General features: G+C 39.4%; 1 protein-coding gene across 5 annotated transcripts in view; it reads right to left on the minus strand.

Moving 5' to 3' along the window:
• The window catches only part of Sgk3 (serum/glucocorticoid regulated kinase family member 3), a 153,091-nt gene that overhangs the window by 57,464 nt on the left and 82,445 nt on the right, over window positions 1–13,182 (minus strand). For all 5 annotated transcript variants that reach the window (XM_074068585.1, XM_074068582.1, XM_074068583.1 and 2 more), the window contains exon 2: window positions 4,060–4,277. In XM_074068585.1, coding sequence (XP_073924686.1) covers window positions 4,060–4,137 — 78 coding nt within the window. In that variant the 5' untranslated portion in view covers window positions 4,138–4,277. The remainder of the gene's footprint in view (window positions 1–4,059; window positions 4,278–13,182) is intronic.

Here is a 13,182-nt window from a genome sequence, read left to right on the forward strand (position 1 = left end):
GCTTAAGATTACACTGTATGAACTCTGTAGTACTGTTTAAAGTCCCACTGAAAGGTGAGGCAAAGTCTCTGCTATCAGTCACCTGGGCAAAGGATGTTATCACTGAGATGGAGAGGAAAAGAGAGTTTGGAGCTCATGAACTACAGGCATCAAGCTGTCTTAGAAGGAGCTATTAGATGTAAAATATAAGAATTAAATGTAAGATAACACCCCCCCAAATGGAAAACATGCAGAAGGAAATGGTAGAAGACCATTTCCAGGGGAAGTTGACTAAGACTAGACTACAGACATATCTGATACAGACACATCAAATACAGCACTCAGGATCAGACAGGCCTGGAAGTAGCACTGCTACAAAAGGACAAAAAAAAAGAGAAACTTAGGTTTGTATGATACTGAACTTCTTAAATTCTTTGTGCTGACTTTCTGGTGTAGAAAGTGGTCATTTGAAAGGTCAGGTGGCCTACTCTGGCTACACAAATACAAGCTAAGACTATAAACAAGTCTAGGTTCCAGGATGGAGTATCTCCCTAGCAAACAATATATAGGAATGGGCTTTGTGAAGTATGGTTACAAATAAGTGCTTATTAAATAAGTTCTAAGAAAATTCCAACAGACAAAACCAAAAACTATTCAAATTGTAAAAATACAGTAGGTCCTTGGTATCTGCAGGTACATAGTTCCAAGGAGGCACTGCTGAGGAAAAACCATGAACGCTCAGGATACACAGAGGATGCTTGATTCATTTTTCCCATAATGCCACCCAACTTCCACTAAAGAAATGCTGCTTTCAATAAATCTAAATTTCCACTTTACCACTTAAAGTAAGCACATTGAATGGGTTTTTTTGGTTTTTTTGGCTTGGTAGAATTACTGTAACTTTTACCTTGCTTTTTGGGTATCACTTGCTTTTTGGGAGGCATATTTTCATAAAATTAAGGGCAAGGAAGCACTCAGCAGATCATATAATAATTTAAATACAACTAATAATGCAGGACTGAGAGCTTTTCCACATCTACTGAACCATGTAATGCATGTGCAGGAATTTGTAATTTTTGTTTTGGAAATTTCTTTTTTGATTTTTAACAAATTTTTATAATTTTATTTTGACCACAGTTGGTCAAATCCCAGTGTAATAAATCCATGCATACTTTTCACAGAGAGCAGCATGAGTTATTATAGTATGAAATTATCTTATTTTTATTTGCTATTATGTTAGTGTCTTGCCTCACAAGAATGTAAGTTCTTGGAAAGCTAGGATTGTCACTCTTAGTACTCACTGAACCCCCAGTGCCTACACTATTACCTGGCACAATATAGAAACCCACTGACAATTATGTGGCTAAACCAAAGTATAATGTAGACTTGGCTTAAGTTAAGGCATGCTGAAATGCAATCATATATAAAAGGCATATGAGAATAAGAATATTAAAATATTATTAAATACTCAGTAACACAATGTCTACTTTTGCTTTGAATTATACAAAGCATCTGAGCTTGCTAAGCTGGACAGAGTCTGTTGGGTGAGGTGTGGTTGATCTGTGTTGACTAGAACCAAGGTTCTTGAGGACTGAGGACTAGTAAAACTAACAGACTACTAGTAGCTAACAGAATGAAACAGTACTACTTTCATTCAACAGCAATTTAATAAATACATATTAAACTCTACTACCTCTGTTTGAAGAGCTGGTGAAACAACTGAGAGGAAAGTCCTTGCTTCAAAGGACCTTGCCTTATAGCAGGCAAGACATGCACAAATAAACACAGTATATCAGGTGGTGATAACAGCTATTAAAAAATTCAGTAGGGTAGCTAGGTGCCAATGGCTCAAGCCTATAATCCTTGGGAGACTGAGATCAGGAGGATCATCGTTTGAGGCCAACTGGGTTAAAGAGTTCATTAGACCCCATCTCCACAATAACCAGAACAAAATGGGCTGGAGGTGTACCTTCAAAGTGATATTGCTAAAAAAGTGCTTATACAAATGTGTTACAAACACACACTGTTTATAATGTCCTTGTGACACTGAGGCTGGGGAGAGTTAAATGGTCAGATACACACTCCCATCTCTCTGCTCTAGGCTTCAGTTCAGGGTGTGGGAGGCGTGTTTGCTTAGGAATGACGACCAGAAAACCAAGGGGGATGTATGTCAACTCCCTGTCTGGGACCTTGGGAGAAAGATAAGAAGGCAGAATAGAGGGTCAGACAGTGTTAATTTTAAGTTTTCAGCTTTCCTCAACTCCTGTGTGACATGGACTCTTAAGTTTAAAGTCACTTGTCATGTGGCTCAACTGGCAGGGGTCAGGTGACTGACCCATTAAAGGAGGCTAGAGGTGGACCACTGAGCCAAGCACAGGAAAGGACATGTCAGAGCCTCAGGGGGATCTTTAGCTATGGAAAGCCCCATAAGACCCTAGACAAGCCAATGAAGAAGGATTCCCAAGTAGCCCATCAACTGCAGATGCTAGCAACCAAAGCTGATAAAATGCCCAAGGCAGGATCGTGTCCACTGTAGCTGTGTATCTGCCAGACGAGGCACTCTACAAATGGAATAGTAAAGATCTCCAGGGATGATAAGAATACAAGTGCTTTCACAGCAACCTTGAGGTCAGTCATTTACACATCAATCACTGTGAACGTGGACACCCCTCCTCCCATAAACCAAGATGCCAACCTCAGGGAGGAACAGATGTTCAAATAAGAAAAAGAGAGCAGAGCTGGGACCAGCTGCTCACATCTGTAACCCTAGCTACTTGGGAGGCTGAGATCGGGAGGATTAGGGATCCAGGCCAGTCCGGGAAAATAGCTCAAGAAAATCTATCTCCAAAATAACAGAGCAAAATGGACTGAAGGTGTGGCTCAAGTGGTAGAGTGCGCCTGCTTTGCAAAGTGAAGCTCTGAGTTCAAACTCCAGTCCCACCAAAAAAGAAAAAGACAACAGAATTATGACAGCCTGGAGAATTTTACCTAGATCAAACTAAGCTCTAAACAGAACTAAGTTATTAATTAATCAATTAATGAAACGAATTTCTTCATATTACTCAGTGAGTGTTGGGGGTGGGGGGTTGTTTACAGAGAAGACCTGATTAATTATAGACAAGATAAAGGACATTTTCACAGGAGAAAGACGGTAAGAGTTCTTTCCATATATAACTAGACTATTAGAACTAAATACAGTTTTATATTATTTCATTACACTAATTAGAAAAGTATCTATTCTAAAATAATATTGATTTGGCAAATATTCACTGTGCTTATTGCTTGCTTTTTTCTTTTCTTTTCAGTGCTGGGAATTCAACCCAGAGCTTCAGCTTGCTAGGCAAGCACTCTACCTCTTGAGCTAAGCCCCCAGCCCTATTGTGCTTACTTTTTATAAAGCCCTACAACATACACTCTAGTGTTAAAAAAATTAAAAACAGTCTTTGCCTCTAAGGTAAAAAAAAAAACATAAAATAAACAGTGGAGTATTTTTTAAACTGAGGTAGAAAACATCAAATGTTAAAAGATACTATGAAAATTTCAAGGGCAGGTGGAATGGCTCAAGAGTAGAGCAGGTGCCTAGCAAGCATGAGGCTTTCAGTTCAAGCACCAGTATCACCACCACCAAAAAAAACAAAACAAAATATTTCAAGACAGTGGTTCTTTTTTTTTTTAAGAATAGTACTGGGGCTTGAACTCAGGGCCATGCGCTTGCTAGGCAAGTGCTCTACCAATGGGATCAGTGACTTCAGGAGTCTACAACATCTGGCAGTGCACGGAAAATTACCAGTATGTACATCAACATATATGCACATGTGCATTTTCTGGTAAGAGGGTATATTGAGACAGTTTCTTAAGATTTTCCAAGGGGACAGGTAAATAGGCAAAAATCTGCACTAAAACAAGACAATTACAGTAGCCAGGGAAGGTTTTATGGAGGAGGATAGATCATTCAAAAGAAGTACAAACTGGACACTGGAAATGAGGGAAGGGAAGTCATTCTAGGTTAGAGAAGAACAAAGGTAGAACTGGAAATATTCTCTATGATCATTTCCCATATGCTTTGTGTTACATACTTACAGTAAACCTCTTCTTTTTCTCTCTGTGTTCATCAGAGCTGGGAATGCTTACACTTGGGCAGCTTTCCTTGTAGTCCATGGTATAACCTCTTTGCACTTAATGCCTCAAAATGACACCAAAAAAATAAGTCCGGAGAAATAATCAGCAGAGGATGAGCAAAATTAACTAATCCAAAATATGAAACCTCTTGAGGTAATGTTCAAATTCCATCATGCAACCTTAACCAACAGGAAAAAAAAGGATTAGCAAAATAATTTTAAAATATTATGATTTGTCATTCCTTGAAAATAGGACCCAGTTAATGTTTAGTCTAGCAAAAGTTTACTTTTACTCATAAATTCAGCCTAGATAAGAAACTTAGTTTCTTTTATGATCCTATCACTAAACCACAATCAAACATTTTCATCCTTTTTACCTCCTTACTACTCAGAAATTTCAGGAGTTTGTACACTGTAGTTCATGCGGACTTAAGGGTTAATGCACACTAAAGGGGCTCTAACAGGATAACCAGAGCCTTGCCCTCCTGTCACAGGTCTACTGCTTAGCTATTAGAGCAGGTGGAGCCCATCACTCTTTTAAGGCAGATTAGCCTTATCTGGAAGCCCAGGACCCACCCTAGCCCACCCTTCCCTACCTGTAGCAAGCAGCTCATGCTACACTACGCATAACTTTCTCTTGAGCATGTGGGCTTTGTGTGACAGGTCCTGCAGGTACTTTACTATTTATGAGCTTAAAATGCCTGTACCTTACTATGCTGAAACCCACAGCAGCAGAATTACAGGAGAACGTTAGGCCTCAGGCCTTCCCTTTATCAGGAAAGTGAGTGACATCAGGAATAAAGTAGGAGCAATAAGGTATTTCATACAAGGCACTTGGTATCTATGTGTACAGGTAGAGCAGGTAGTTAAGTGTAGAGGCCTACATTCAAGATGCACAGTCAAACTGAGGCCAAGGGTTCCATTTTGGCAATTATGCTAGATATTCTCCATTTCCCCTTCCAAATTCAATCACCACTCTTTCTCTGCCACGGCAGTTCCCATAAGTTGACCTCTATGGACTGCACACAAGAGGTCCAGACCTTTAGGAAAAGGGTGCTTTAGCTGGGCACCGGTGGTTCACACCTGTAATTCTAGCTACTCAGAAGGTAAAGATCAGGAGGATAGCAGTTCAAAGCCAGTCCAGGCAAAGAGTTTGTGAGACCCTATCTCAAAAAAAGACCCATCATAAAAATAAGGCTGGAGGAGTGGCTCAAAGTGAAGGCCCCTGAGTTCAAACCCCAGTACCGCAAAAAAAAAAAAAAAAAAAAAAAAAAAAGGTGCTTTGCTATGTTGCTTGTTCCCTTAACTCTGCCCAAACACATAGTAAGCAGTTCCTTTATCAGACTCCCTTCATTACTTTTTGAGTATGCAATGTGACTGATGCAGTTAACTGGAATCAATAATGGCCCCAGGAAAGAGTCTCAAAATGGGATGCCTGTTTGATAAGTGCCCTCAGCCTTTCTGTGGAGGGAGGGAGTGGCAAGGTGACATCATGATCACTCAGATTACCTGTGCACAGTGTCACAGGATGGAGTGCAGGGAGAGGTTACTGGATATCCAAATGGCTGATGAAAATGCTGGCCTCAGGGATTATATCTTGGACAAGGGTTGTTTCTGGTTGTCTTTGAGAATGTGCACAGAACAAATGGCAAGATGAACACTGAGAATTCCCAAATAGATGGGTAAGAAATCTATGGCTGTTTTGGAGAGTCTTTTACTCCTCATAGCTGTCAAATGGACAGGACTAAGGACCAAGGATGTGCAAAGTCTCAAAAAAAAAAAAAAAAAGGATATGTAAGTCTCAAGGATGTGCTAACATAAGGGCATTGGCTGGAAAGTAGAATGAACCTGAATCATGGTTGCAGATATCTGGGCAAACATAGATGAGGCGAAGAATGGTGAACTCCAATTCAACTGAACTTCCCTGCTGAAAGCAACTGCCCCACTCCTCTGAGGAGACCCTGACTCCCAATGCTCCCCTCCCCCAGAGGACTCTTCCAAGTTCTTTTACAAGGGATGCCAATTCACTTTACTACCAACTCCCACCACCACTGACTCCTAACCCAAAAGACACAGAAAGGTCAAGGCCTATTCTGAGAAAACACTGCTTTTACACCAAAAAATCTGCAGAATCTCAACATTTTTTATCAGCAGGAGTCTGGGAAGCACACATGGGAGTATATTCAGAGGATGTTAAACCAAGAAGGATTAAACATACGATTATTGTGATTCATTACAAGGCTACAAAAAATACTGTATATCTTTCTCTACAGAGAAAGCTGTAGAAATTCCCAAAGGTGACTGTCCATTGCAAAAGACAGAATATATAATCCTTCCAAAGGTTAATAGATACTAGCTCTGAACTGACAATACTCCTTGGAGACCCAAATGCAGTCCACCATTAAAGAGGGATGCATGAGATGAAGTTAAGCTGGCCCTTGTGTCCCACAGTGTGTCCAAAAGAACCACAGGCCTTCCTTGCGCTTATTTTCCTAGTCCTAGAATTCTACTGGCAATAGGTGTATTAGTAACTGGTTAAATCTACACTGGTTCCCTGTCCTGCGTCATAAAAGCCATTACAGGGGCCGAGGGCATGGTTCAGTGGTAAAGCACCTGCCTGGCAAGCAGTTCAAAATCCTAGTAACTGCTCCCCCGCTCCCCCCAAAAAAAGGAGCAATATAGATAAAACTCTACTGCAGAAAACCATCCAGACTCTTAAATTTTGTTGATCCAAGTACTTCTTAAAAGAAATGGTATCAGTTAAGGTTTTTCAAAAGCATTGCCTTCCTTCACCATTGTATCATTCGTTTGTCTACTGCATGCTAATTACTATCTTGGATCTCGCCCATCTTTATTTGAGGGCAGCCAGAAATTTTCAATTGAAAGGTAAAAAGAGTCTTAGGCTTTTATCTCAAAAAGTAAAGCACAGTTTCTGAATTCTATTCCTTAACAACACCATAAAGACTTTTTGGTACAATAGTGACTAGTGTATCCTACCCAGATTAAGTAGATGAGGGAAAAAGGCAGCTTTATAGATACAACATCAAAGGCACAGTCCACCAAAAAACAAGCTAGAGACTAGAAAAAAAAGTCTGCAAAAGATATTCAGTAAAGGACTGTTAACTAAAGTATACAAAGAGCTTTTAAGACTAAAATAAAAAAATTTAAAATGTACCAAAGACCTAACAGACACCTCACCAAAAAAAAAAACCACACAGATGGCAAATAACCATAAGAAAAGATGCTCCACATCTTTTCATCTGATATGCCATGAGGGAAATGCAAAATCAAACAGTAAGATTATCATTACGCACCTGTAAGAAATAGCCAGCATCCAGAACACTGAAAACACCAAATGCTGGTGAGGATGGAAGCAACAATCATTACTGATGGGAACGTAAGATGATACTGCCTGCCACTTTGGAAGACAGTTTGCCAGTTTCTTAGAAAACTAAAACATACTCTCTTACCATATGATCCAGCAATTGTGCTCACTGGTATTTACTCAAAGAAGTTTTTAAAAAAGCTTCCATGCACACAAAAACGTGTATGTGTCTATACAGCAGCTTTGTTCATAACTGTCCAAATTTAAAAGCAATCAAGATGTCCTTCAATATGTGAATGGATTAACAAACTGTAGTATACCCAGAGCATGGAATATTTTTCAGTGCTAATAAATGAACTCACGAGCTATGACAGACATTGAGAATCTTATATATCACTAAATGAAACAAACCAAGGTAAAAAGCTCCACGCTATGATTCCAACTACTTGACATTCTAGAGAAGGTAAAACTATAGAAGTTAAAAAGATCAGCAGTTGCTAAGACAGCAGGGAGGGTGAAAGAATAGGTACAACACAGGATTTTTAAGATATAATCTATGATACTAAATGATGGGTTTATGTCATTATACATCTATCCACACCCACAGGAGGTACAACACCAAGAGAAAACCCTAACACAAATTTGCAAACTTTTTAGATAATTATATAATGGCTTATTATTAATTACAATATTTTACAGCACTAGGGTTTAAACTCAGGACCTCATGCTTGCTCTACCACTTGAGCCACTGGACCAGCCCTTTGGGTGATTACAATGTGTTACAGTAGGTTCATCAATTGTACAAATGAACCAATCCAGTGGGGGGTGTTGATTACAGAGGAGGCAGCACATGGGAGGGAGGTAGGGGTAGGGGAAATCTCTACCTTTCTCTTAATTTGACTGTAAGGCTAAAACTGCTCTTTAAGTCTCTAAAAATGTGCACATACCCTGGGCATGGCATAAAGGAACTAGTTTGGGAACTGGGGACTGACCCAGAAAATAAGCAAAGGGATTGGGGAGGGGCGGAAGGAAATAGGTTAAGTGAGTTTTTATTTTAAATTACATTAAAAGCACCTTCCCAGGAAATTCTAATCCCAAACTAACTGGCCTCTGGTACTGGAGAGCTACTGTAATGGTTTATAGTATGTATCTTTAACTCCCCCTCTCAGGATACTAGCTCCAAACACATCCAAAATGTTTCAATAGAAACAAAACACACCTTTGTCACTTCTATAAATTAGATTCACTGCAGAACAGATTAAAAACCTAACAGGATCTGACAATGAAAGATACATAGTAACCTTCTCCCCTGCTCACACACATCACATGATGAATCAGTTACAACTTTTCCTGTTTTCCTTCCTAACATATCCTTCCTTTAATTCCTACTCCACCCTCCCCCTTTGATTTCTCCTTCATACAAATAAGTCTCAGTTTATCCTAGGTTTATCACATCTTATTTAAAGTACCTTTTATTTATTCCAATTTCTAATAAAGGAAAGTGTTGGTTGGAACTAACACAATGGAGAGTAGTATGACCTAACAATTTGAGAGGAGTTTATGACAAAAGTCATAAGCTTGATGATTTCCTGAAACAAGGCCCTATTTTAAAAACAGAAATTTAGCAAAGAGAATGAATGAAGACGTGAAAGTAACCACTGATGGGTCCTTTGTTCTCTGTAGGCTGTCAGGATAAGGAGGAAGGCCTAAATTTCCTCAAATGATAATCCATCCACCCACTTGAACCAGAACCAACAGGGTAGGAATGGTAGCAGTGGCAACAAGGCTCTCAGACTCCAAACGTCACATCTTGGGGTCCATTCACAGGAATGGCTGCACAACTCCCAGCTTCCCAAGCTTTTCCATTCAGAGGCACATTCCCAGCATATTTTGCGGACAGATGTGAACACAGAACACTCCAAGGGCTATTCCCAGAGAACAGTGATCACTTGCAGATCAAGTGGACCTAAAGTAAAGCTGGTTGTAACCGTGAAGGGTGGGAGAAGTCACCTTGAGAAGGCTCAAAAACCTTCTCAACAATCACCATGTCTCCAAGTCTTGGGGGTGAGGGGCGAACTTTCAACCTGCTCTCCACTCTAACCACACCCTTCAATCCATTCTTCTCACAGTTGCCAGAGTGAATGTAAGTGTGGTAATTTTGCTCTTGGATTATACTCTTTCCACGGCTTCCTACAATCTTCAGAATAAAATCCAAACTCAAATTATTGTTGACAGGCTACAATCCCCCACATGGCCCAACCTCTGCCCACCTCTCCAGCTGCAACCACCAGGCCTCTCACCCTCTATTCACTAGACTCCCATCAAAACCTTGTTCCTAGTTTGCACATCCTCCAAACCCTTCTAGATCTTCACTCTCTCATCTCTTGCACGTATGATCCCTCTGGCTGGGATGCTTTTCCTTCATCTCTTCATACGGAGGTCTTTGTTCAAATGTCACTTCTTTCAATAAACCTTCCTGAATACCCTAACTAAAATGCTCCCTCGCCATGTTAATCTTCCATCATCATCTGTTCATTTCCACTTTAGTATTTATGGATTGCATTATGAATACTTACTGAAAGCTTCCCCAACTAGGGTTAGGAACCGTGACTGATTCACTGCCATGCACTTAGCAAGCCCTAGCAAAACACTGGTTTCATTTATTCATTCATCAAGAGGAGAGACATGCTTGGAAATTCCAACTTGCCAAACAAAGTGTGCCGATGAGATCTTCAAAGTAATCAGAGCTTTGTCATACCTGTATCAGTGTCCTGAGTCACTTTCTCCCTCTTTAATGGATCACTCCCATCATCACACATCTTAATATGCTATCCTCGCTAAAAACACACATTTACTTACACAGCACTTACTATGTGCTGAGGATGTCTCACTAGTCTGTACCCCAACTTCATTATTTGTAACACTAAACAAAGGTGTTTTAAAAACAAGGAGAACTCAAGATAAACACAGATGCTTATGTAGGGGATACAGGAAACTATCCCTAAGAAAGTATTTGCTTTCACAATTCTTCTGACAGTAAAACTTTTTTGGTTAGCACTTAGAAGATATTTCCCAAAGTACACAAATTACCACCAATTACATATTTAAATTATGATACTTACTGAAACTGTAGCACATTCGTTTCAAGTCCTAACCTATTTAGCTATTAGTAAAAAACAATATGTAGAATTTTACCTTCAGCTTTAACATTTCAAAAAATTAAGGCCTTTATACATATCTTCCTTACTCTTTCCTATCAATAGAAACTGCAGATTCACCCCCAGAAATGGTAAAATAAATTTAGATCTATTCGTGTAAGTATTCAAAATCAAGAACAAAGTTACGTTAATGTATGCCCTAGTGTGGCAAATCCAGTTGAGGTTTGGTAGGGAAAAGAAAAATAATAAAATTAAATCAGGCAGAAATGTCTACATATGTTTCTTTTTGAGACAGAATGCACAGAGCTATGTAGCCAAGGCTGGCCTCAAACTTGTGACCCTCCTGCCTCAGTCTCCCAAGTGCTAGGGTTAAAGGCATAAATTCTTAAATCAGGTTTTAATCTGAGTCACAAGTAAAATAAAAACACTGACTCAACTGGAATATGTGCAAGGAGATATTTATAATGTAAAATAAACCAAAATGGTTAAACCAAATGCTGATATCAAACTTAAAACCATAAACTTCAATAATAGACAGACTCGAGAATCTTATATCTACCACCTTTCTCTGCAGAATTAAAAGTTTTTGGTATAGCTGGGTGCGGGTGGCTCATGCCTGTAAATCTTAGCTATTCAGGAGGCAGAGATCAGAAGGATCACAGTGTGAAACCCGCCTGGGCAAATTGTTCATGAGACCCTATCTCAAAAAAACCCTTCACAAAAAAAGGCCTGGTGGAGTGGTTCAAGGTACAGGCCCTGAGTTCAAACCCCAAAAGAAAAAAAAATTTTCTTGCATATATCCTCTCCATGTATACAAGAAATAAATTAAGAGGTATAAACTTTTTCTTAGATTAAAAACATAATTTACCTCCTTTATGAGGTAAATTGCTTCATGTAAAACCAGAGAGAACATTTAGTCCTATCCAGCTCAGAAAACAAAGCAGAGACACAGTATTATATGTATCAAAATATGGTTTGGGAATAATACCTCACCAGAAAAACCAAAGCTCTAGATGCTGTTCCATGACTCTGTGCTGATGGCTTCCTGAGTGAGGTTATTGTGTATTTTTTAAACATGTGCCAATCTATGTGAGTGTTGTGCTTCTTGCTCTTCGTACATCTACTCCATCATGAATCCAGATCTCAATGTCTTCATGTGTATCTTTTTACTTACTATTGAATTTATCCCTTCCATATTCCTTATAAGTTCCTACAGTCAATATAATTTTTGAAGCTCAACCTTCAATGATTTAAAGGCCTATTAGGCAGAACTTGAAATTCACTTTTATTTAAAAAGCAGGTAAGTAGCTCTTACATTTCCTTTAAAAGTAACTGTAAAGAAAAAAAATGTTAAAAGGAAAAAAAAACCTTGGAATTTCTGTTTTCATGCTGCTTATTATTCTGTTTTTATCCAGCAAAATAGAAAAGAAAAATGCTCAAAGAATTACAATTCAAAGGAGACTGTGATAAAGTCTCTTAAGTAAGCCAGCAGAACTCAAACGAAGGAAAAACCACTTCCAACCGAACATACCTAGTATTTGGGGTGGCAGTGGCCTTTTGAGGGTGGCTTGCAAGCTAAGCACTCTAAACAGAAAGGGCAGTAGAACTCCTCGGACAAACAGGGACTAGCTATCAGTTTGTCTGAATGCTTGCCTGCACTGAGGAAAACAATCAACTCATTAATAAAAACAGAAACTGCCACGAAGCAATACTCACCTTGGGATTTTATAAGCCCCTGCCTTTCAAGCCTTCTCTTACTCGCATGTTTGTAAGACTAAGTTGAAAAGCTGAGAGCAAAGCCATTCACAGCACCATAAAACTGTCAAAAGTAAAATAGTAACTATCATCAAAACTACAAGTAGTATCTTCTTTTCATTTTATACTTGTTGCTCAGCAGAGCTGAATTCTATTCCAAGCATTGGTTCTGGGTCTTTAGCCTCAACATTATCTGTGAAACCCACTTGATATTCATCTACAGAAGACAGTGTGAAAAAGTGGGCCTGAGATTGGGTTGTAGAGAACTTTGGGAGCCAGGCTTGTCACTGTGCAGAAGACGCTAAGGCATTTAAAAAGGAAACTGCAGGGCTGTAGGTGTAGAAGATGGAATGAAATGAAGGGGTATGAAGAAAACAAGGGTTTGGCAACAGGAGTGGCTCATTTGCAAAAAACTGACAGGTGAAATAAGTTGGTAGCTATTTGCATGTGGGGTGTAAGGCAGGAGGAGGATTTAACATTGCCTCAAGGTTTTATTCCTAGATAACCAGAGAAACAGCTAGAGGTGGGGGCAGGGGAGAACAGGACAAAATGACATTGAATCACTTTAGTAATTACTAGTCTTGCTGGAAATCTCTTCAGCAGATCCACACATTTGATACTTTCTAGGTGCCAAGGCATTGTTTCCAGGCACTAAGGATACGACAGTGAACACAACTGCTTAGCCACATGAAACTTACCCTCTAATGACACACAACAGATAGTAATTATATAAACAAGTAAATATATATTATAGGAAGTGTGGAGTTGCATGCAACTTTAAAGAGGAAGGTAACATCTGAACAAATACCCATAGGTGAGCTATGCAAAGAACTGGGGTAGTCAGCAA

Source organism: Castor canadensis, chromosome 3 (assembly GCF_047511655.1).
Source record: "Castor canadensis chromosome 3, mCasCan1.hap1v2, whole genome shotgun sequence".
Classification (NCBI taxonomy): Eukaryota; Metazoa; Chordata; class Mammalia; order Rodentia; family Castoridae; genus Castor; species Castor canadensis.